Source organism: Carettochelys insculpta, chromosome 8 (assembly GCF_033958435.1).
Source record: "Carettochelys insculpta isolate YL-2023 chromosome 8, ASM3395843v1, whole genome shotgun sequence".
Taxonomy (NCBI): domain Eukaryota; kingdom Metazoa; phylum Chordata; order Testudines; family Carettochelyidae; genus Carettochelys; species Carettochelys insculpta.
The window spans coordinates 46921605-46944619 of NC_134144.1; the positions used below are offsets into that span (position 1 = coordinate 46921605).

General features: G+C 40.8%; 1 protein-coding gene across 2 annotated transcripts in view; it reads right to left on the reverse strand.

The window, feature by feature from the left end:
- Positions 1–770: 770 nt before the first annotated feature.
- GALNT13 (polypeptide N-acetylgalactosaminyltransferase 13) overlaps positions 771–23015 on the reverse strand; it is a 341581-nt gene continuing 319336 nt past the window's right edge. For both annotated transcript variants that reach the window (XM_075001619.1, XM_075001618.1), the window contains one exon: positions 771–5677. In XM_075001619.1, coding sequence (XP_074857720.1) covers positions 5537–5677 — 141 coding nt within the window. In that variant the 3' untranslated portion in view covers positions 771–5536. The remainder of the gene's footprint in view (positions 5678–23015) is intronic.

Here is a 23015-nt window from a genome sequence, read left to right on the forward strand (position 1 = left end):
GCAATTTCGACGTTGCGGGACGCGGATCGTCTACACGGTCCCTACTTCGACGTTGAACGTCGAAGTAGGGCGCTATTCCTATCTCCTCATGAGGTTAGCGACTTCGACGTCTCGCCGCCTAACGTCGAAGTTGGTGCCGCTACTTCGAAGTAGCGTGCACGTGTAGACGCAGCCCAAGCTGCCTACTCCACTTCTCTGCTCTCCATTGCTTGCTCTCCCCCACCTTCACTCTCGTGGTTATTTTCACTGAGCTGGGGAGGAGTTGGACATTCTAGTGCTACAGCAATTTTATTCATGGACCACATAGTGCAGAATTTTCTGTATTTTGGTCCTGTAAGCTGAACTTTGACCTGGGCTCTGCTAATGACAGCAGAGGAACATGTATTTCAGCCTTCAGGATTAGGGTCTTGTTTACTACAAGTGCTGGCCATTTGTGAGTGGACAGCTCCTATGCACGTCTTTATTTTACAACCAGATTGCAATAACCATTCTGGATACTTTTGTGCAAATGTACGGATAAAGAGGCTTCAGATAAATTGTATGTATTTTAAAGTAATAGCCCAGTTCATAATATAGATCATCAATAAACATGAAAGACATAACATTATAGCTATAAGAAGACAATATACACCAGAAGAAAACTAAACTGGTATATTTTTATTCTACAAAAATGTATAAATATTGAAATTTACAGCAAAGAGTACCATTAGACCATTAAATAACTGTTACAACATTTAAAATGTGTAATTCTTTATCCACGATCTACTTTTATAAATTTAATTTGAGTTTGTGTCTCAAGCACTTATTCAGGATGCACTATAAGTGAGACCTCTACATAAATTGATATTCCAGCCTCTTTCTAGTCCACAGAGAGCAGAAAATACACAAGAGTCCACACTTTATATATACCTTTCTTTTTAAACAGAGATAGATTTTGTATACTTAAAATCATAATGGCTATGTTTGAAAAGAAAGCACACTTATCCAGCTCTCCTGAATACATGCCATTGGAGAATGAAATGGGGGATTCAAGATATTTGAATGAGACTTGATTTAAGAAGTTACTGAATGTAAGAAAACACTGACACTAAAATTCACATAACTTAGTTAAAACACATTGCTGGTGTTCATTCAACACCTTAAGATCATTCAATAGCTTATATTTAGTAGCAGTTTAAACATGGTGTATTCTTACCAGATGTGTTCAGATACTGTACAGTATAGCAGCTGAATTGTATCTATTCCATATATTGAAATACAGGAAACAGAACGATGGTTAGTGGTACACAAAGAGAATTCTGAAGTGATAGCTGTCACAATACTTAAACCTTTGATGGCCTGCTGAATTAAGGGCATTAAAGACTTTCTGATGATGGATATAATACACAAGGATTTACGGACTATGAAAATTACCAACACTTAAGTCCCTTTTATTTCCCCGCTCTATTCATACCAGTGAAAACAATACAATCTATTTAATAGCACTACGCTTAAGTTTCTGAACAAGAATTGCCTCATGTGAGACTGTATTCAGCATCTACAAATTAGATGCAACTAAAATTTATGTGATCAGATATGATCTTTGCTTTCAAGTGCAAAATGCAGAATACATATGTTACCAGTACAGTACTTAACCTTTCTTTAAAATGTTATTCATACTAGTCTGCGGTAAAATAAAAAAATCTAAGAAATTAACAAAAATTATTCCAAAGAATAGGACATTATAACAGTCCAGAACAATCCTTCCAGTCAAAACTAACTCAATAAAACTAGCTTATAGTTTCATTTGTTCTCATATTTTATAACAGTCCTCTCCTCCCGAGGTAATTCTTGAAGGTACAAGGAAAATGAGAAACTGCAGCACTTTCCCCTTATCTACAGTAACAACCTGCTCACTTTGACCAGTGTTGTTAACATGTTGCTTTAGCCTTGTATCCTGGCTTTCAATTCCCTGAAAGCAACTCTTGGAAAATATGAGAACTGGAATGTATATTCCATCGGTAATCTGATATTCAGCAGTTATGTAGCTCTTTACATTTTGAACACATTATAAGAACACTATTTGTTGATTCTCACAGGACCCTGGGAGTTAGAGAACAATTAGCTCTATTCCACAAACAGGGAGACAGTTCAGAAGTCAAAGCCCAATTTTTTCAAAAATGGCCTTTAATTGTAGGTGCCTTGAACTGTGGGTTTCCCATTTTACACAACACAAATTGATGCAGCTAAAATTAAACATTGCTTTTGCATAATTTTGGCCAAAAGGTAGGTACACACAGCAAGGTTATTTCAAAATAGCAACTGATATTTCAAAATAGCTATGTGAGCATCTACATAATGCAAAATAATTTAGAAATAAAAGCTGCCTTATTTCAAAGTTGGTAAACCTCATTGTATGAAAATTAGTGCCTATTTCAAAATAGGTGTTTTGAAATAGGGGCTGTGTAGAAAATGAATACATCCTATTTTGAAATAAGCCACGGTTCATCCAATGGCTCTGTTTCAAAATAGGCTCTAAAGAATGTAGATGCTCTATTTCGAAATATCTGAGTGCTATTTCAAAATGCATTTTTTGTGTAGCAGCGCTCTTTTGGAATAAACTATTCTGGAACAGCTCTTCTTGAATAGTTTATTCAGGAATAATGCTGCTGTGAAGGCATAGCCTAAATGACTTGCTAACACCACACAGGAATTCAATAGGAGGATTTGGAATTAGAATCCAGAAAGTTCCTACTTTATGTTCATTTCACTAGCCTCAGTGCTAAAGACATGAAATAGCATTTCACCTTTCAAAGGTCAATGAGCATTTAAAAGGGCCCTGAGATATTGCTTACATTAGACTTCTTTTTGGTGGCTTATTTGATTCCTGTACTTACATACTAAGTAAATTTAGTGCTCAATCCCCCTGAAGTCACAGGGCATACTCACAGTGAGTCAAGCTAAACACATCTGTGTTTGCAAGATGGGGCCTAATTTCTGGTTGTAATGCAATTCTGAAAAGTCTTTGAACACCATTTCTATTCTTAACATGAGTACTTAATATCATCCATCAATAAGCATAAACTAAAGCAGATGTATTTTTTTTTCTTTTTTCCATCAGGCACCTCATATATAACATAGCAGTGCAGCTGTTAATATAATGAAGAGCCGCAACAGCAATCAAGGAGTATAACAGTCAGAATTCATTGCCACAATCCACTTTATACAGGGAAAAAGGTATTAAAACACTGCATGCCTAGCAATGATACTTCCAACAGTTACATAATCTGTATTTAAGACCCAGCTCTTGAAATAAATCTAGAGATGGTACCATTCCCTCATTACTTTCCAATGATGTCAATGATACTGTGCAACGGCACTTAGCAACCTTTACAAGTTGCAGATTGGTAATTGAGATATCATTTCATCTAAAAGAGGTTAAAAAAGATGTCAGGCCCTACTATATGCACTTTTGTAACACAGTTAAATGATGTTAGATGTTAGAGTAGTTCCCATGAGCACCACTATTGTTATCGTGACACTTTTAAGGCAATTAGCCAAATATTTTATCTACCAGTATGAATTTCTAAATAAGGGTGTCCATGGGCTGACAGACCTTCGAAAGGCAACGATTGAAAAATGTGATAATTTGTTCTGCATTAAGCTTGGCGTTTAAATGATTTTGTTTGTGGGTTTTTTTAATGTTCCTTTCATGTAGTAAAATTACAGTCCTGTTCAGTTTTGATAGCTGTTCAGTTATAATGTGAACAATTTGTGTGTGTGTTTAAAAAAAAAAAAAAGACAAGATAGGAGGGCTTGAAAAGCAGCTACTGTGCATGCCTAGTAATGATTTTTCAAACATAATATGCATTTGGTATTCATTTAATGATCTATAGCCAGAAAATGTGCATAAAATATCAATCCATCGTGTACAAATACTTGGTACTGTTAATACCTATTCACCAAAGGAGCCAGTACACAGATATTGAAGCCAGTTTCATCTTCCCATTTCTAACACAATGCAACAGGCTTTGTTTGGGGAAGCTTGGGTGGCTGGTGAGGACAGAACCTATTCCCTACCCCTGGATGGTATGCTTCCCATATTGCTCAGCAGCCCCTTCTGTGGTTCTGGATCTGCTGCAACCTCCTGTGACCCTTATGCCCCTGGGCAAATGATGTACTTTAGGTCTATTGCATGAAGTCCAACCAAAGCATTTTTACAGCAGATCCATTATCTGTTGTTACATGATACAGGGATTTGCTCAAATGTCTGTTATGAACATATATTTAAAACAACAAAATACTTTTGCAAACTTTTACTATGTTTGTTGTTGGTATGGCATTGGTTCCTATGAAGCCTTTGATATTACAGCATGTCAGCAGCACATTTTTAATACTCATTTTAAGAAAAGAAAACAAAAGAAATTAAGAAACAAGTTATTATTTAAAAATATAAATAAGCCTCTATCATAAACCTATTAAAGCAAGTAAGTTCTGAGTTAGAGCTCAAACTCCATCCATAATCTGTTCCTTTTGTGCACCCGTATTTCAGGGATCTCCAAACTTTGGACACCTCTGTATACATCAGGAAGTTTTCTACTATATTTATGATCAGAGCCAGAGAATACAGATTGAGCTTCAGACTAACTTTTGATTCAGAAGCCCAGATTCTCCTACCAGTTCCACTCTCCGTCCACGCAGCCATTTAGGATTGATGGAGGTGCACACAGGTAAATGAGACCCATAGTGATTTGCCTTCTGATTGTAGAGGATGCATGGGTAATTCCTATTGGCATTAATCTGGGTTATTCATGCATATTGCCCACTCCTTAACATCATTCAAATGTCTTTTGATGAAGTTTCACTTATTATACAGTTTCCATTTTTAGTGCATTCTTTATTCAGTTTTGCTGCTTTTATAAGAACCGCTACGTATAGCGACTTCATTGTTCCTGGCACAAAAAAGTGAAACATTCATTATGTACTGTACAGTAAATTTACTGCTCAGTAACCCTTTCAGTTTAATCCTTCAGTGAGTATCAGACAACACAAGATTTCAACAACTATTCTCACCATATTGCTATGGAGGGCCAGACCAAATATATTAAATTTATAAAACAACTGATATAATCTTTCACAATGTAAATTTGTATCATAAGGCATTTTACATCATGTCACTTTCAAGCAACATTATCTGACATAACCAGAAGAATAAACCACCCCTGAAAACTTTTGACATTAGGCTCAAAGATTGTTCTGGAAATACTTTTCCAAATGCATCTGACATCGACAGTAGCATATATTATGCCATTTATAGCTTCTAATGTGCTTCTTTTGAATGGACACAGCTTTCAAAGGGGCATGTCCAAACATGCCATAACAAGCAAATAACCAAATGACTTTGTTCTGATAGTTGGACTTCTCAGAGGGCTTCAAAGCCTTTCATTTCACCAAGAACAAAGGAAGAAGAATATCCTTTCTTCTGATTCAAATAAGTGAAGAATGAAAGCCTAGACTCCTTGCATGGCCCCAAGGACCACAGGAAGTCTCTTTAGGTTTAGGCACCCAAGGTCATGTTACGTAGCAGCCACTGCTGGGATCGACTTTCACTGCAGTCCTTCATGGTTGGAACCATTTTGTCCTCCTCAGATGGCTCATCAAGACACTGGTTGCTGTTGACATGCCGCAATATGAGCCGCTGTAACAACAAGCAAAAAGAAATGAAATAATTACTGGAAGATAATTAATGCTGTGCATTGAATATTTAATAATTTTTGTCTTGTTCTAGCTACTTAAGAGGTTCCAAGTAAGGAGTGTTTGATCCTAGTCAAATGCTCCTGTTCAAACCAAGTGTCATCCATCAGGTGACCACTACCATCTGTACATACAGCTCTATCACACAGTGAATACTAACAACATGCACCACGCCACATGCACATTTCTGATGGAAGTTATGGGCTCACCTTCCTTAGATGGCATGGCCTTGGCACACACACTTAAGGAGTAAGGAACTGTGATGTATGTGTAAAATACATGGATAGAAAAGGTCAAATTACACACCAGTGAATGTTAGTGGAAAGCAATTATATTTAGGTTCAAGGAAAGGTTCGGTCCAGACCAAGTCCTGCATCACATTTTCATACTGCTCACCTTTAAATTTGTGAAGATAATGGTGTAACTATCTCAGGGTGGACTATACACACTTTAACAGCATACATTAATTTAATAGCAAACCAGTGTTTCCAGAAAAATAATCCTTAACATATTTTTTTCAGTTTTCTTCTCAAACATTTTGGCATTGCAATCACACTGCAGTAAAATGATCATCACAAATATAATACTGAGTGGGAACCCCAGGTCCAGCAGAGTGATTCAAAACGCTAAGGTATAATTCCCTGGATTTCAGTGCTCTCCAGTTTGCACTCCCCCAAGTATCTGACTTAATACATTTATGGTAGGTCTCTGGTTATGAGGGGTAGTCAAGGTAATGACAGGGAATTATATCTGGCAGCATTCTTTCACACTTTCTTACAGAGCTGCTGGAGCAATTTTTACAGTAGGGGTGCTAGGTGCCATTGAAACAAACTATAAACCCTGTATATAACAGAAACCACTTCATATTGAGCATGCTGCACCATAGTTCCAGCAACTGTGCACTGTTGATGTGGAGCTAACTTTGACATGCTACCAGTCACAGGGGAGTGCTGAATAGCTCCAAGCCCATTCCACCCAGAAGATGTTCACCTCATACCCGCTTTACAGGAGGTTGTCAGTGAAGAACTCTGAGCAAGATGAACATTATTTGGGAAGGCAAAGCAATCAGGCCCCAGGATATGTGATCAGTTCTAAGAAGGGTATTTCCTATATTCCCAAATCTGAATTTGATTTCCAATTACAACAGACTGGTCTTACTTCATGGCTTACCAAATCAACACCATGTATACAATGTTGCTTTTATATGCACATACATTTGAGCAAGAGAAAAACTGAGTACACTTCAATTTTGTTCATCAGAGAGCATAAAAATACTGGGAACTCTGTTAAAGGACTTCCAAAAGAAGTTAAGTAGCCTTCCCCTTTCCTCCTATGAAATCTCTACATATTACTTTAAAAACAAAACAAAACAGCATTTCCCACCTAAAAATGGTATATTTCCTTTGTTGGGGGAACAAAGGAAGGCTAAAGCAAAGCTTTAGGAAACTGATGTATTTACAAAAGAACTTGTTACCAGTTCTGAAACACCTTGTACTGTCTCTACAGATGAGATAACGTTTAAGAGTAAACCTTTATCTCCACATAAGTACATCCTACATTTCTCAGCTACAGGATAATTATATAACACATATTATAAACTGTACAGTAGCAAGCCCTGACTGTAATGTTGTAGAACAGCAGTGTTAACCATATGGCCCTAGGTGAAATTCAATCTGTCCTTCCAAAAGATTAAACATCAACTCATCTGTCCCCCACAGCAATGGCACATTCAAAATGTAAATTTTATTCAAGTGCCTTGCTTCAGAATTTATTAGAACACTGGATCATTGGATAGAATACCACCCCTTCCCCCTCCCCCAGAAATCTGCATTATTCAAAAGTAGCTAGGGATCTCTAGACCAATCACTATATCACAGATAGCTCATTATCAATGGCCTTTCAAGCTTAGTGTTTGTTATGAACTCAATAGTTCTCCAGTAAGAGACCTGTTTGCTGAAGTGCCTGACAGAAAAGTACACTTTTGTTTATGAAAAAAATTAAAGGCTTCCACAACACCTCTTTGCTCTACAGTGTTTTATAGAGCATTCTGGAATGCTTATATGATGTGGTCAGAGAAGGTTACAGCCATTCAATATCACAGCAGCTAACAGGTAGATTGTGATTAGGCTGCTGACTGAGTAGGTAACATGAAACCAGAAGGGGCTTTCAAAGTCCAGGGGGTCCTTCTGAAAGGCCCCTGTCTACATGGGCGGCACGCATTTTGAAAGTGGCACTTTCGAATTGTGTGCGGCCACCATCATGCTAATGAGGGGTTGCATATTCATGGCATCCTGCCAACTCACTCATTAGCATGCCCCTGTGGAAAGGAAGGGGCTAGTGTAGATGTAGCCCACCTGACTGGGAAAGCTCAGCAGACTGGCTCTTAAGCCCAGCAGCAGGTCAGTGGCTGCTGAAAAATTCTGCCTGTGGCTGTGTCCTAGTCCACGTAACCCAGTTATGACCCTCAGCTCTGTCATCCGGCCTCAGATGCCAGCCATGACCCATGAGTGTGATGCTGGAATGCCCATATCCCAATCACTGACATACAACACAACCAATGTGCCCAGGGGGATTTTTCCCTCTGAGATACAATGCCTCCAGAACTGGTGCGGCTATGTAATGCCCCAAGTTCCTCCTGTGAAATGTAACTTTTAAAGGTGGCCAACACATCTGGAAATGCACAGTAGCTGTGACTCTGAGAATTTGCTCTGTGCTTTGGGTACACAAAACCCTTTCCTCTAGAATAAAATCAGCCCTACAGTGACTCTCTGACTGGTGGACAATCCCAAATGAGAGAGTAATCTGAGGATATGACCTCACTCGACTCCTTTTCCTCCAAAAAAGTGCTAGCTAACTAAAGCAATAAACAGCAGTGAGGACACAGCAGTCCAGTTCCCAATTTTAGTAGCTTGGGTTCAAACTCCAGCCTTGCAACAGACTTCAGCTCAATGACTGCAGCTACATTAGCAAGTTCTTTCCAGAAAAAAAAAAAAAAAAAAAGAACTCAGCACTTTTTTCCGGTGGCCCTCTTTCTTCTCTCCCAGATGAGGAAGAGCACCTTTTTCCAAAATACTTTTTCAGCAAAAAAGTGTGTTGGCACCCTGGAGGCCCTTTTTTCAAAAGAGCAGTCCTCATGGTGCCAGACTTTTTGATCCCTGGCACTTCTTTCAAAAGAGTGCAGGCTGTGTTGATGCTCTCTATTGAAAGAACAGATCAATTTTTTAATCCACTTTTTTGTGTGTGAATGTGCTCTTTTGAAAGGAGCTCTTTAGGAAGAGATCCTCTGGAAGAACAGCTTTCGAAAGATCGCTGTAGGTTAGATGTAGCCAATGAGTTAAAAGCTATGCTCATGTGTCTTCACTGCTGTTTTCACTTGAGTTAGCTACTACAAGGTAGCAAGTGAGTTAAAAACACACCTTTCTGCCATGGAGACCTGCCCTGGGAAACAAATTACCCTGCTCAACCATTTCCTTCCAGAAAAGTACACACACAGCTTTGAATGAGTTGCATTGTTTTATTTTAAATGAGTGAGTGGGTATATGAACTATCAGCCAAAAGTACATCTCTGTCCAGATGTCTGCATATTGTATGCTGTCTGCTGCAGTAATCAGCGTACAAGAGTTCTTATAGTGGCAAGCAATGCGTCTTCCAGGTGCCTGTAGCATCTCAGAAAAAGCCACTTAATAAAAACATAGCAGTAGATAATATTTTATGTTCTCATAGTCATTTTCAAGCTCATAGTTCCAGAAGTGCTTTACAAAAACTAGCATGTTCATACACCCCCACTGGATCACAGAGGGGAGAGTATCAACCAACTGGAGCATATAAATAGTCTGTGAAGGGCACAGATGGAAAGTTTTGACCCAGCACCCATGGGCAAGCCCCTAGTCATAGAAGAGGTGTAGCGGGATTTTAAGTGTCCCTGTGAAGCAGTTAAAACCTGTTTTCAAGTCTTACCTAAAAGCCCTTCACATATTAAACTGCATTTTCAATATGCAGTTTCAGTACATTTACCTCAGAAATATGAAGGTCCACGTCATCACTACTGAAATCTGAACCTCAGTTCTACGGTTGCTGGATATTTCCAAGATCAAAGGTAAGCCTCACCACTCAGGTTCAATGTGTGCAGGTCCAGGTGAGCTGATACAGCATCTGGAGAATGTTGTGGGACTGTATCCAGCTTGGTATTGGGACACAAAAAGGCTGGAAACATCACTATTGAGGCTGGCCCTTACTGTTGGGTAGAGGAATGAAGACCAGGCTATCTAATCCTCTCCATGGGGAGAAACTGTTGAGAGAGAGAGACTTATGGTATGTGGCAAGATAATGTCTGGAAGCTGGGCCACATTGATTAAGGGACCTCATGAACTTTGGCTGTCAGGTAATAGTAAATAATGGATTAATTACTGATTACTCACAGTAATAAAGTTGTAGCCAATGGGCTTTAACCTAGAGACTTGTTTTATATTCTGCACGTTCCTTAGATGGCCCTCAGCAGCGATGGAGAGACATGCTGTCAATTACAGTACCTGACAACGGATATGAATTTCAGTATATCCTTGCCAATTCAGTTTGTTAAAATGCTTAAGATGCTATTTTCTCCAAAGATTTGAGCGATAGCTGTAATTATATTACCAAAACATCTTTCTACTTTACTGCAGAAAAATATTACTTTACAGTTCATGCTGGATTGACATATGTCACATTTCAACATTTTATGCAGCACATAATTTCTCCTGGGACTATTCTTTAAGTAAAGCTTCCCCAGAGAGCTGATCCTCAGTTCAAAACAAACTGTTCTACAATTCCCAAAGAAACGTCTACATCTGTTTTACTAAGTCATTCAGGGCCATTTACTATTCATTCAGTGCTGGGAGATAAGCCATCTTTCGCTAATCACAAGAGGAAAGAATTAGTAATGTTAACAGAAGTATCTTGTTTATTAAATAACCCTCTTCAAAGCATTAAAGATATTTCATTTGTACATTTTTAAAAATCAGTTAAACTGCTCAGATTCTCTACTATAAACAGATATGCAATGAAGCCTAGAAATGATACTGCTGCCTTCATCAGCTTCTCCTGTTTCTTCCAGTGTATAATTCCATGTAAGGCTAGCGTATCATCGAGCTTTTCAATTGTCTCCTAAAAAGCATTACTCTCCATTTTACCATTATTAATGCTACCACAACAAAGACTCCTTTGTTTGGAAAACAATCAATTACACTGGGTAAAATAAAACACATACAAACCAATCTGGAACTTCCTTTTCATGTCCAGAATCAGAATGATTGCAATGAAGTAGCTTTAGTTATATAAGCGCTCCAAAGCTTCCGAGCAAGCCTCTGTGCTTTCTTACTCACTGAGTTTAGGTAAATAAGCATGTTCCAACGAGCACACAATTTGCATGCATTATGCCAAACATAATACAATAAAAATTGGAGATCCCTTTACCATGTTCTATCATGTAATTATGAATATCAAAGTGATGGAAAAATAGTTAAGTACTATCAAACTGCTTAGAGGAAATGATTATTATGAATCATTTTATTTCAAAAGATACGAATGAAATGTAATTTAGGTGAAAGGTAATTTAGAAATATTTTAAGACGTAATGCTGAGAAAAAAATATATGTAATTTTTTGCTGTATAGCTATTATACAATATACTGGGGAAAACCATATCTCAGCATAGTACTGAATAGACATTGCAAAAAGTGTTTTGCTATCAACCATTTGCTCTGTTAATGAAACATGTACCTCGGACTGCCTTCTGCTCACTCCCAAAACACTGCACACCGTACAATCGTCATTTTTTGCAATAATGAACATCAACCCTCTCAAGGACAATCTTAGGAAAAAGATTCTCCTGAAATAATATTTTAAAATGAGATACTTAAACATAAATGGATAAAATTCTAGAATCTATAATGAGGCAACACTCCCATGCACATTAATGGGAGTTATGTCTGTGTAAATCAATACTATGACCCTGATTCTGGAAACTCCAATGCATATAACCTCAAGCACAGGAGCAGCGTCATAAGGTGAAATGGGTAGCAAAAGTCCCTTTCCCATTTCAGAGTGGCCAAAACACTATGCATAGACTTGAAAAATGTTACTCTTATGCTGAAAGGCAAGCAGATGCATGTTCATAGGATATGAGGTTCATGTAAGAAATTAGGCCTAACTTCTGTTCCAGTTAATGAATGTAAGTGGCCCTACTACCTCTGTTAGGACCACCCAGTGAGTACAGCAAGACACAGTTGGAATGTTTGTTATGATTCAGTCAATGGCAGTTACTTGAATGATCCATTAAAAGTAGCTGACATTATGATAATGGAAATGCATTTAAAACTAAATATGAGTTTCTGAATATAAATGTCTGTGACACACATCGTATTTTTATAATTAGCAGTACCCGTGAATGTTGGAATATACATCTATGAAAGAATCCAGATCCTCGGGTAGCCTGAATTGTCAAAGCTCCATTGAAATCAATCAAACTATGATTGGCCCTAGACATTTTAAATGCAACTTTCGATGCATTAACTAACAATCATCAAAGCTAACTTTTCTGCTACAAAAACATCATCAGTATAACAACAACAATAAAAGTAAGTGAGTTGAGTTATCAAGTAGAAATTGAAAGACAGCATTATTTTGCACAATCTTATCCAAAATACATTTACTTCACTCATTAATACCAACCTCTAATAATTTGCTAAAGGAAATAATCAGTGGGACTGTAAAAAATATTCCTAAAAACTTCCATCCTTGTGAAGTTTCTTAGCATCCACATTTGCAAAGGGCTACCATTACAAGTCTCCACGGTGGGACCATACGTGCCATCCTCTATTTTGCTTATTGTCAGACACGACTGGGTGATTATATGAAGAAAGGCGTGGGTCTGTGTGACAGAAAAATTGTAAAAGCAAATAGAAAGACAACAAAAACAAATAAAGGAAAATGAAGAAGTGGTTTACTATGCACCTACAACAGTACATCTGGGAAATTATAAGGCGATATTCTCAAGTCGAACTGCATCTGTGAGCACTGCTCTGTCATTGGAGCACAGCCTTAAAACTTACAACTTTTGGATAGTTTTAATCCAAACATGAATATGCACAACCACTAGTTTAGAGTCTGATCCTTCGTGAAGCTCTGGATTGGTACACACTTCCAATGGGACTTTTCTTGATCTGAGGGACTAGTCCACATAAAGCTCCATGCAGGAACATGGACTTGCAGCAAGTGAACTGGGACAGATACCATGAGGTGCAAATGATAGAACAACATTAATAGAATAGCATCAACAGGTGTGTTGTGAACAAGACACGAGAAGTCATTCTTCCACTCTACTCTGTGCTGGTTAGGCCTCAGCTACAGTAGTGTGTCCAGTTCTGAGCACCACAGTTCAAGAAAGATGTGGAGAAATTAGAGAGGGTCCAGAAAAGAGCGACAAGAATGATTAAAGGTCTAGAGAATGTGACCTATGAAGAAAGGCTGAAAGAATTGGGCTTGTTTAGTTTGGAAAAGAGAAGATAAGGAGGGATGGAGAAAACTTGTTCTACTTGGCCTCTGAGGATAGAACAAGAGGCAATGGACTTAAACTGCAGCAAGGGAGGTTAAGGCTGGACATTAGGAAAAAGTTCCTAACTGTCAGGGTGGTCAAACAGTGGAATAAATTGCCAAGGGAGGTTGTGGAATCTCCATCGCTGGAGATATTTAAGAGCATGTTAGACAGATGTCTATCAGGGATGGTTTAGACAGTACTTGATCCTGCCATTGGGGCAGGGGGCTGGACTCGATGGGCTCTCGAGGTCCCTTCCAGTCCTAGTATTCTATGAGTTTATGATTCTATGAAAATGTGTGACAATGCTGGGCAAGTGGTGTGCTGAGACCACTGCTCACAATCTGTTCTCTCTCCCCCAGCCCACATTTATTTATTTTATCAGTGTGTTGTCTCCTCTTATTCCAAGACTAGTGCAGTGTCCAGTGCCTAGTGCAGTGGGTACTTGATTCCTGATTGCTACTGTAAATAAGAAATGCTCTAATGAATAATGCATGCATATGTTTGAAATAAAAATGTTAGATGAGAAGAATTTGACGTCAGCCATCATTTCAGTCCCTTGCCCCTATATCTCCATACAGAACCACAGTAAACTGAGATTAGAATGAGTTATTACGGCACTAAGGTTGCACATCCCCTCCATTCTTCCTTCTCTGGTGCCCTCTTTTAGCAGTTCTCAGGTTGTGTTCTAGCCCTGCCGGGGGCTCTGTCTTTAAAATATCTCAGTCCTTGTATGGGGCTATACCTCCTTGGAGACAACATTCTACTGGGTTCTCCCCAGACTCAGTCCTCACTTAGTCTGAGCAGCCAGCCAGAAGCACCTTGATCCCTAGTGCCTGCGCCCCAAGCAGCTAGGCATCCAGTCCATCTCCTCCCAGCTTCAAGTAGCAGCTGAGCCCAGAAATTCTTACCAACTCTCCCCTGCTCTTTTGTGCCAACTCCTTTTTATGTGGCCCTTCTGGGCCCTGATTAGTTGCTTTCTGTGCAGATACTCCACCTGCTTTGAAAGACTTCTCCACCGCTCCTTTCCTGGGATGGAGGTGGCAGAGCCCTGAGGTCTCCAGCAGGGGGCGTGTGGGCTCAGTCCATCCCCCCACAATTGTATTAAGCAAAAATTCAAAATTTAAGTTGTATAAAACCACAAGAGGGAACATCCTGCAGTCCTAAACTTATGAATTGCAGATTGTTGATGAAGTTCTCCTTTTTTGGAACAAACAAGAGAATATAACTTTAACGGGGAGGAAATGTTCATGAATAACTCCTATAAAATATATAAAAGTTGCACCTTAAATGTACAGTGCCATAACCTTCTAGAAATGTGTACAGAATTTTATGTATGAAGAATTTAAGGAGACACATAACCTTTTTGTCACAAGCTGAAACTGACTAGACTACAGTAAAGTAACTTATATGTAATGTATATTGATGTTCAGGACATTAATCTGTACAGTATGTTGCAAGAGTTATATACAAACTTTATATAGGCTCTGGGATGTAAGTGCAGGTGTTTTTATATTAGTTTAATATTAGTGGAGAATACTGTCACTGACAATTGAAAGAGTAGTACTCACAGAAATCAGTTAGTCCTGAGATTTTTTTGAAGTCTTATTTCATATAATCCTTAAAACTAAAATGCTACTTAGCGTTTTAAGCATAACTCATTGCCGCCATCCCAATTTTTCTTCCAAAGTAAAAAATAAAACATATGGAACCCAAAAGAAAATTCAAGAACAAATGTCCTTATAATGTCACTTTGAGTAATCAGAATAAACATAAATTTTCGTTTTTATTTCATGATGTATCACTGCTTCATGTTCACATCCCTCTCCTCTGTCTACTTTTCTATTAAAGCAAAAACATTGTTACATAAAAATGTAATGAAATGATTTATAATCTCAAGATATAGCATGTTTATATGCACATGCTACATATTTAGCAAATTCAACAGCTACGTAAAATATAGTTACCCATTATTTTAATACACAGACAGATACATTTGATTTTTCTCAGATAGCTAGGTTAGCTGGTATAAATCAGCACAGCTCCATTGTCTTCAAAAGAGCTACATTGATTTGTGCCTGATCAGAGTCACCCCCTATTATTTTACTTTCAGGTAAATGTGTCTTTTAAAAACCATTTTTACAAAGTGCAAAATATTTTATTTCCCTTCAAAAATTGATATGCCCTTTTTGAGTAATTGTAATCAAACTGTAATTTATCTAAAGATCTGTTTTATGGGCCAGATCCTCAGTTGGTATAAGTTAGTGTGGCTTCAGTTCATGGGCGCCATAAATTTAAAAAATAGCAGATCAGCAAATGTGAGTTATTTTAATGATGCACACTAGGAAATGTGAAGTTAATGACACATCACTGCATATTAAATCAGTCATGATTGCAAAGACTTATCAGACTATTCAGTCAATTTAAGAATAGTTGCTCAAATTAATTTGAAAGATGGGCTTCTATATTTCTTCATTATCATTCGGTGTTGTACTGTGGGAAAATGTAGTCTTATTGGACAGTATGTATTAGTTCTTGCATCACTGAAGTCAATGCAAGTTTTGCTACTCAATTCTATAGGGATACAGCCTAAAATAGGGTTTTGTTTAGCAAAATCAGTTTTCAAAGGATGGTTTTCAAAGGATATATAAACTGCATTTCATTGGAGAGAAGCAGACAATATATAAATGTATTCCCCACGTTCCAATAATCAACCAAATTCTGTTCTCTGATGCATAAATAGGGCCCAAACTACATTTGATTACTGTATATGCCCTGGATATTTATGTGAAGGAACAATAGGATTCAGTATACAGGAACTTGTGCATACACCTTCCATCAATAAAAGATTTTGAAGATGTACCTCTGAGTTGTCAGTCTCTCCATAAATGAATGCATTCCACCTAAAACATGTACATGGATAGGTTCTGCACACTGAAGAGTCAAGGTCTATCATGTTGAAATACACCCTACTGGAAGCACTAATAAAGGTCACTTTTATACCACAGCACTACCAGGAGAGGGAAGTACTAAACTAGGATTTGCCACAGGAATTGCAAGTGTTAGCATACTTACCTCAAAGCTGTATTCCCATTTCCCTACATACTGATGGAAGCACAGAAAAATGAAAGAAACGATGACTCATGAAATTTCTGTAAATCTCTCATCTTTCAGAGAATACTTATCCGATAGGTATATACTATAATTGTGTTAGGTGATGCAAATTTACCACAAAGGACCGTATCTTGAAAAGTCTACTCATGTGCTATGTATAAATGACAGTTATGCAGATACTTATTTTCAGAAGGCATGGGAGGTTTATAAGAGATGAAGGTTTACAATTTTATTTGTAGGTAATGCCAATACATTGTAAGAAACACCATGCACATTAGCGCCATGTAGATTTTTCTTGCAATGCTAACACTGCGTTTGCCACTTACACGAGCACAAACACAGATTTGCTTCACATCCCTTTCATATGTATTTCATGGGCCTGAATGCTAAGGTAATACAAATATAACATAATAATTCAAACCTGGAATGCCAGAAATTCTTGAAGATTGCGAGAAGCTTAGATACAAGTTGCACCTCTGAAATCCGGTACTCTCTCATCCGGCAACATCTGTTGTCTGGCATGACCGCGGATGTTGCCAAGCCAGAGAGTGGAGGCTGGTGCAGGAGCCCTCGCTGAGCTAGGAGCCGGAGCCACAGCCAGAACCCCCACATCCCCTGTGGCAGTATGGGGACCCGGGCTGGCACCAACACCGGTCCTGCAACAGTGCGGGGATCAAGGGCTAGAGCTCCCATCACCGTGCAGCATGACAGGGCCAGGACAGGAACCGCCGCTGCTCCTGAGGCAGTACAGGGCCTAGGGCAAGAGCTCCTGCCAGTCCTGAAACAAGGCAGGAACTAGTGCCAGAGTCCCTGCTGCCCCACAGCAGGGCAGGGACTGGGGCTGGAGCTCATGCTTCCCTGCTGCAGCATAGTGCTTGGGACAGGAGCCCTCACTGGTCCTGCATCAGCATGGAGACTGGGGCCAGAGGCCCCGCTGGTCCCGCATCGGCCCTGGCCAGTCTCGAAGCAGCACAGGGACTCAGGCCAGAGCTACCACTGGTCCCAAAGCAGTGCAGGGCTGGGAACTGGGAACTCCTGCCTGCCCTGCTGCAGCAGGGGCTGGGAGGCTGCCGCAGTACTGGGAGCTGGAGCTTCCTTAAGCTGTGCGACAGGCAGCCAGTGGGGCAGAACCCCATAGCAGCCTCGGCTAGGGAAAGAGGCTGTAGGCTGGAGCTGCACCAGCCCCTGATCACAGGGCTTTCTGCCTGCAGAAGCCCTGTACCTCCTCTCATCCAGCAAAAACTCCTTGTTCAGGACCAGTCAGGTCCTGAGCATGCCAGACAAGGAAGGTGCAACCTGTACTACACTAATGGAGGAAAGAGAGAGGAAGAAGGAAGTTATGGGGTTTGGTTTGTCTCTGCAGTCACAATGTATGTGAAGCATCTGAGCTGGCTTCAAACACAGAATGATAAAACAAAGCAAGAGACATATCTGTTTAAAGCTATAACCATTTCAACGTTGATTCCATTGCATACTTTAGCCCACATTTTATAGGCTAGCCCAAAGGAAAACTAGGAAATTCATTTGTCTCAAGCTATTCATACAACAGGTTGGTGAAGTTGACTTTTAAATTAAACTGTCAGATTTCAAAGGGGAGCATGTCCAAGAATCTTAATGCGCTATTTGAGAAATGGGAAATAACAGCATTAAGAATCAATGAGGAAAAAGGATGGATTAAAAAAAAATCAAATAAAATGAGTTTCCCACCAAACCTGAATTATAGCTCACAGAAGCTTTCAAATAACAAAAGTATACTTCAGGAAGAGATTAAGTAGATTGCCCTGCACAGTGTAACCTTCTTGGAGAATAACTTTTTTTCAAGGGTGACAGGCAAGCTGCAGGTTTACTGCCATTGTTCTCAGCGGTCTGAAATTCCCCTAATTTGGAATGATGCTCTCTTAAAATTGAACTGGGCCCCTATAATCAATTACACAGTGGAGATGTTTTTTAAATCTCAAAAAGATTTAATGTTGCACTTTTGTTGTGTTTTTATAGGAAGCATGATTTACATGAGCTGCTTTTGCTCATAAAGACACCAGCTGGGACAAGCCAAAGTTGTGATGCTCAGTGAAGAGGACTTTCTGGGAAACAACACAGCCTAAATAAAAAGATTGTGTTTTCAGATACATATGCATGCAGATGTCCGAATTCCCAGTCCCAACCTGCAGCAGCCTGCTTTATACAGCCAGTAGGTGTGTCCACAGATGGGTATTTCCATGCATCTATATTTTTATGGGCAAGCATATGCATGTAATTCACAGCCTCACGCTCTATAACACAGAGGCAGGCAAAACACAGCTTGTGGACTGGATGTGGCCTGGCAAACATTCAGATCAGGCCCATCACAGTAGAGTGCAGCATGTGGAAACACCCCTGCCCCCGGGGGCTTGCTGCACAGAGACAGACATGATGGCCCTGGCAGGCAGGCAGGCAGGCAGCCAGCCACTTGGAGCAGTGTGGGCAGGTACAGCATACAGGGAAGCCCTCCTGAGGGTCCTGCTGGACTGCTGGCTGGGAGCTGCACTTGGCAACCCCTCCTGTATCCCATCTCCCTGCCCCAAGTCAGAAACTAAACCTTCTGCACCCCTCTTGCACCCCTCCTACAGATCAGAAGCTTCTCCTATTGCCAAACCCTCTCCCACACCTTGCATCCCCATTCCCTACACAGAGCTCCCTCCTGCACTCAACCTCCCTCCCAGACCCTAGAGATCCCCTCCATTAATATCATAGGAACGTGTGGCCCTGGGCCACTTACCAGTTCTTAATGTGCCCTCCCTCATCAAAAATTTGTGGCCACCCCTGCTTTAACCCCCTCCTTCTCTACCATGCTGTCTCCTGCTTCATTCCTTCAATGAACAGGCCATTATGGCACTTGTCCCTTGCCCAGACCCAGTGTCTAGACTACATTCTCACTAGAACCATGCCAGTGCTGTGCTTTCCCCAGCCATGAGATTTCATTCCACGTGTCAGAGGGTTACAGTTAACACTGCAATGGGTTCACCAAAGGGGATGGAAAGAACTTCAGAGAAACAAAATGCCACCTGGAGCGGAGGGCCTATGAGTGCAATCACCCACGCCATGTTCCAGAAGGTTCTTTGCTTCCCTTAAGCCTGTCTGGAAGCTGCTTGGCATCTTTTCAGTCAATGAAAAGAAACACAAACAAGACTCTCTCCATTTTTAGGGTAGAGACAACAAAGGGCCTGGCTGTATTGCCCGCAATGGCTCACTTAACTATAAGACATAAAAATAAGCTCTGTAACTGCAGAGGTAATGCCCAGGGTCAGTGCTACAATGATCTCTGGGATATGATGCTATAGCCCACTCTTAGGTTACAGCATTTAGCTATCATTTTTCAGTTTAACAACTGGTCTTTTCGTTGTGATGACAATTCTCAACAGTGGAAAAAAAAACCAAAACCAAAAACAAACCCTGTCCCTAGTTGATATGTGATAGATCTTCAGTCATGACTAACTTTGGTCTCCTTTGTAAGACAGTATTTACACACAGATTTATTTGTCTTTTTTTCTCCTCAAAAGGTGTGTATACCAGGTCATGTATTGCAATCTGTGTATAAGATGCTATGAAACTTCCACAAATTCAGTATCCACTATTATTGATCACTTTATGCTGCTGCATTTTGCTAGGCTCTAATACATACTATAAAACACTTCCAGTGGACCCACTCAATGGCTTGGCTTGAAGTGATGTGATAAAGCAACCTGTAGCAGTTGCTTGGTAGTCTGCCAGGTGAATCATAACCTTGAAGGCAGGCACTTTAGCTGCCAAAGCTTATTGGGGCAGAATTTAAAGGATTGGAAAGCTTTTCAAATTCCCAAAAGGCACCTATTTGCCTCTTAAGGTGCTTAGAAGTCTGATCATATGGAAAAGATCATCAGCTGGTGCAAGTCAGTCTTGGCTTATTGCTACCTATGGAATGAAGCTGATTTCTGCTGAGGATCTGTCACAAGAGCTCTCGCACCTTCTGGGTCACCTCTTAACAGACACATGCATACGTGGCTCAGACAAAAGAATTCAGAGTTGTCCAAAAGCTGGTGACCTTACCTGGTCTGACTCTTCTCTCTTTTAAAGGGCAAATGAGTAATGGTTTACTGGGCCCACAGGACAGGGTTCAGTCCCATCCCTTGTCTTCCATAAGATCTGGCTTTTTCCTGCCCCATACTACTAAACTTCAGGCTGGTGTCATTCAGTTAAAAACACTGCAGTTTTGGCTCATCTCTGGAAATCCACTGACTGAGCCGATGATAAGAGTGATACAAGGAGTACGCACTGGGAGGTGGGAGCCCATCTGACGTGCACCCCATATGCAGATGATTGCAGATAACTTTCTTCCATCAGAGAATCAGAAGTCCCTCAGCTTATCAGAGGAAGGAAAATGTCCAGGATTTGAAAGGTGACCACAAACCACATGACACTGCATGCCAGGGATCAAAATAGCATAAACAGGCCCACTAATGAAGGGCAGTGGAGGATGGACAAAGGGGGGGTAATTTTAAAGGGCCTGAGGAGTCCCTAGCCATGGCCACTCCAGTGCAGCAGGGTTAACATAGATTTTGTGGACTCTTGGAAGCAGCTGGCACCATGCCCCTGTGGCCCTGGTGGGGGTGGAAGTAAGGCACCACTCCTGAGCATTGACTGCAGCTCCCAGTGATTGGGAACTGCAGCCAACGGGAGCAACGGGGCCATGGAGATCCCCAGGCCACCCGCCTAGGAGCTGAACCCCCTGCTCCAGTCCAGAGCCGACATCCTGCAGCCCAACTCCTTATTCAGCCCAAGTCCAGCACTAAACTCTCTCCTGCAGGCCAACTCCCACACCTCCCACATCCCAACTCCTTGCCCCTATCCAGAGGCCACCCTAGCAGCTCCTCCTGCACCCTAACTCTCTCCCAGAGCCCATCTCCTGTAATGCCTTCCATACTCAAACCCCCTCCCTTCACACCACCTGCCCCGGCCTGGAGGAAGTGAGTGAGGGTGGAGCGAGAGCTAGTGACAGAAGGCGGGGAGATGATGTCAGAGAAAGGGCGAGACGGGGGCATGGCTTTAGGGAAGGAGCAAGGCAGGGGTCTTTGTTTGGTCTGCATGACTAGACAGCTGGCCACCCTACTGGGCGGGCATGTGGAAACCCTGGCTGTGCAGGAAACGTGCGCTCAGCAGTGCAGCTGGAAGCTCACTGGCACCCACCAGTGCAGGCACAGCACCACTCAAATGTCTAACTTGGGCTGAGGTAGAGAAATAGGGAGCCATGACAGGTTATTGGTCTCAGCTTCTCTTCCTTTTCTCGTCTTCTGAGCTGCCCTAGGTGTACCTGTGGGACAGGGCAGCCACTGTTCAGTCACTATGTAACACAGCTGCACTCGGTATGAAAATTTAAAACCTTGAGGGAAACAAGTGGTCCCAGAACACAGGTTGGTCTCTCTGTGACAGGCGCTGAATGCCAAAGAGTCAACCTTGCAAGAGCCAGAAGCCCTGCTCACTTTTTAACCAGGCACAAGTCAGCAGGGAAGGTTACCAAGTAAGGACTAGAACGGGACATCAGTATGCCTCCTGCTGGCTTCTCTGCAAGTTGCAAGTGTGCAGTGCCTTTCCCAGCCAAAATCTACTTTAATTTCATTAGCAGCTAATGCTTCCTATATTAAGTTCTTGTTACCTCTTGCAACTTAAAGAGTTTGGAGGTGAATTTAGGGCTCATGAAAGTGATGGTCTCATAGTGCTGAAGTGCTGTACAAGACAGCTCATACAGCTTAGCTAATGTGCATCACACTTGACCTGCAATACCCTTGCTATGCCTTGTCTTCTGTGTCTCTTAAGCATGGACTGTCTATTGTGTCAGACTGTGTGGGGTTCTTTGTGACCTTGCTCCACTTTTTCCATGAGCCCTTAGTGAAAAGTAGGCTTACAGAGATGCAATAAACATGACATCAGTCAGACTGGAGGGATGAAGCTATTAGAAGTGCCGTGTAGCTGTATAACTGGCAAGTTCGGGCTGGCAGCAGCAGGTCTGGCTGCCTGCTGGGGCCAGTGGCAGTGGGGCCAGTGGCAGCAGGGACAGGTGCCCCAGCTCGACTAACCAGCCTATTTGATTATTTGGCAACCTCCGTTTCCCAGGGATGCCAGATGATCTAGATTGTATTGTATCATCGCCACATATTATAAAGTTTTCTTAATGACGTTTTACTGTAATAATGCTTTACTGCCAAGAACTAATTGTCCCTGGAGTTAAATTTAAAATGTTTAACAATGTATTTAACAGTGATTCAAGCACCCATCCAACCTATTCTGTTTTTTTTTTTTTTTAATTTTGGGCAGAGTAGCTTGTTACAAGCCAATTTAAATCTTTGCTTCTCAATTTTGACATGTGAAATAATGCCACATCTTTTGCATTATTATGGATAATTCTACCATTGTCATCTAGTAATGGAACAATATTGTCATGATTCTGTGTGCTCCCCAGTATATTTTAAAGACCCTCTTTCTTATTGCTCTTGGATCTGCTGCCTACAGATTTCTCTTGGTGTCCCTTGGCTCCATTACCTAACACCTAATTTCTGATTTATATTCATTGCTATCATCTTTCCCTTTCT